General features: G+C 61.2%; 2 protein-coding genes across 2 annotated transcripts in view; one reads left to right on the top strand and one right to left on the bottom strand.

The window, feature by feature from the left end:
• The window catches only part of CHTF18 (CTF18, chromosome transmission fidelity factor 18 homolog (S. cerevisiae)), a 13436-nt gene extending 13358 nt beyond the window's left edge, over positions 1-78 (bottom strand). The window contains exon 1 of the mRNA XM_009329411.1: positions 65-78. Coding sequence (XP_009327686.1) covers positions 65-78 — 14 coding nt within the window. The remainder of the gene's footprint in view (positions 1-64) is intronic.
• RPUSD1 (RNA pseudouridylate synthase domain containing 1) lies at positions 77-2295 on the top strand. Its single transcript, XM_009329386.1, is given in 4 exon segments — positions 77-281; positions 346-495; positions 586-687; positions 1006-2295. Coding segments are annotated over 4 exon segments (858 nt in total). The 3' UTR covers positions 1407-2295.
• The last annotated feature ends 407 nt before the right edge of the window (positions 2296-2702 follow it).

Below are 2702 nucleotides of genomic sequence, written 5' to 3'. Positions count from 1 at the left end.
CGCGGGCTGCGGCGGGAGGCTCTTCCCGCCCCGCTCACCCCGATTCCCCCTCGCGCTCCCCCGCAGGGCGCCGGCCATGGAGCCGGGCACCATCGACAACCTGTCCATCCTGTACCAGAGCTCCGACTTCATCGTGGTCAACAAGCACTGGGACATCCGCATCGACAGCAAGATGTAGTACGAGACGCTGACCCTGCAGAGCCAGCTCAAGTATCCCTTCCCCGAGCCCGACCCCGAATCTCGCCCTGGTAAGCCCACCCCGCCAGGTCCTGCTTCTGGACGTATCTTCTGAGTTTCCGACGTTGCAGCTCGGCCTCTGCTTCTCGTCGTCCCGGCGCCGGTGAGGAACGGGTGCCGGGGCTCGGTTTGCAAACTGGCTTTCTGCCCTGCAGGTCAGGGGCCACGTCAGCCAGAGCCGAATGACGATCCGCTACGCCATAGGGAAGAACACCACCGAGGGCATGACCCACATGATGTGCATCGATGGGACGGAGGGTGAGCAGCTCCCGCGCCCTGCCTGCGCTGCCCGGACCACCTGGGCCACGCTGCGGGGAGCTGACCCCCCCCCTCCGGATCTTGTTGCAGGCTGTGAAAATCCCAAGCCTTGCCAGTCGGAGCTGATCGTGCTCGAGCACGGGTCCTACAGCGGAGACCCCGTAACCAAAGTGCTGCTGCAGCCGCTGACAGGTGGGAGCTCGGGGCCGGGGCGGCGCGGGCGCGGGGGGGCTGCTGAGGCTGGACAGACAGAGGCAGCAGAGGTGCTGCAGCGGGACCTGCGCTTGCAGCCCTGGGCCTTGGGTTGCAGCGTGGTGGCATAGTAAAAAACAAAGCCTAGAAAGGGCTGAGCGGAGCTGAGCGCCGCACTCGGCTCGCGGAGGACTCGGGTTCTCAGACTGGGGGGACAAACGCCGTTTGGTGCGTTGCCACCTCGCACCACTGTGCCCTCGAGGAGGGATTCAGGGATAACCTGTGTCCCTGATTCCTCCGCTCCCGCTCTCCCCCTAGGGCGGACTCATCAGCTGCGGGTTCACTGCAGCGCCATTGGCCACCCCATCGTGGGGGACTTCACCTACAGCCACAAGAAGGACAGCAGTCCCTATAGGATGATGCTCCATGCCTACTACCTGCGCATCCCCACCGGCAAGGAGCTCATCGAGGTCTGCGCGCCCGACCCCTTCGTCACCACAATGGACAGCAACTGGGTGCCCCACCACGTCACTCACCGGCTGGATGAGACCATCCAAGAGCTGAAGGACAAGATGATGCAGAAGGGGGAAGAGGAGGAGGGCCAGGAAGCCGTGCTTGGTGGCGGAGGAGAGGAGGCACTGAGCGAAGCCAAGAGCCCGGAGACGGAGGAGCAGCGAGCCCGGTGCGAGCAGTGGTTGGCCGAGTGGGCTTTGGAGTGAGCACAAGCCACGTCTGCATTTCCAGCCCAATGCTCCATTTTCGTCCCAGTGGGTCTCCACAGAGCCCAGCGCTGACTCCACATCTGCACATTCTCTATGCCGTGGCTTCCCTCACTTCTGGGGCTGGGATTAGACAGATTTTAGCAGAGATTAGGATGAGTTTATTTTTTAATGTACACATCATCCATCCGGGCACCGGATGCCCCTTTCCTAATTCTGGGCCTCAGCAGCAGAGTCAGTGTGTCACGTACCATCTTAGAGTGACCCTAAAGCTTTACGTCCCTGTCCCGGGGCTCAGGCACAGCCGGGACAGCACAGACGCTGCCTTTGCCACGAGCGCGATGGACGTATCCGCAAACCCGCAGTGCTAGGATGCTAAAACGCAGCCCAGCAAAGGGAGAGGAGAACGTGCCGGGTGCAGCTTCCGTGCCCGCGTCCCCAGTTCCCTTCGCTCCAGCCTGCTGTGCTCACCGGCACGCGCGTTGTGCGAGAGGTGGGAGATCAGGAGGCTGAAGTGCAGCTCGGGAGCACCGACAGCCCTCCTAGTCCCGGGGCGGCCCCGGGTGTTTCGCCCGCGGAGCTGGGCTGTGCGGCGGGCGCAGGAGAGGTCCCCGCCTGCCACCGAGGATGTGCTGCCTGCCCGTCCCTGCCCTCGCGCTTTCCTCCCTGCCTCAGCCCACGTGTGGTTTGTTTTTTTTTTTAAAGGTTTGTTGGAGGTGAGTGAGTGGATACGAATGGATTTTAAACTTTTTTCAAATTTCTACGAGAAGAATCTAGTCTTTTAGCGGTTCTGAAATACCAGTGGTCTCGGAAATGCATGTATTTTTAGTACTTCTGTGGTCAGAATAGCCAGCAGCCCAAAGCTTTTTTAATAGATCTTACTATTCTTTCTCCTAGCGTTGCCTTTTCCTAGCACCCACTTTTATCCGGGGTGTGGATGTAATCCCTGCTGAGACGGGTCAGAAGACACGAGCCCCCTTCTGCTTTACCCAAACGAGGGGGAATCAGTTTTTGTCCCGTCGCGTGGATCCTCGCTGGCAGGTTGCTGCGGGGGGTGTCAGCGCCGGGGGGGTGAAGCAGGCAGGGCCTTCGGGTGGGCAGTTTGGGAGGGCTCTGGAGCAGCGAGAGCGGCCGAGGAAATGGTTGAAGCTGAAAGAAAGGCTGAGGACTGATGCGAAGAGCGGGAAGGAGCTCGTCTCCCACGCTGGCGCTCAGCTTTGCAAGACGCGGAGAGGAGTTTCTCTGGAAATGCCCTTGCTTTGCCGGCCGGCGGCGTGCCGCTTTCCTCTCTCCCTC

Source organism: Pygoscelis adeliae, unplaced genomic scaffold (genome assembly GCF_000699105.1).
Source record: "Pygoscelis adeliae isolate BGI_AS28 unplaced genomic scaffold, ASM69910v1 Scaffold467, whole genome shotgun sequence".
In the NCBI taxonomy this organism is placed as follows: domain Eukaryota; kingdom Metazoa; phylum Chordata; class Aves; order Sphenisciformes; family Spheniscidae; genus Pygoscelis; species Pygoscelis adeliae.
This window is presented reverse-complemented; position numbering and strand designations above follow the sequence as displayed.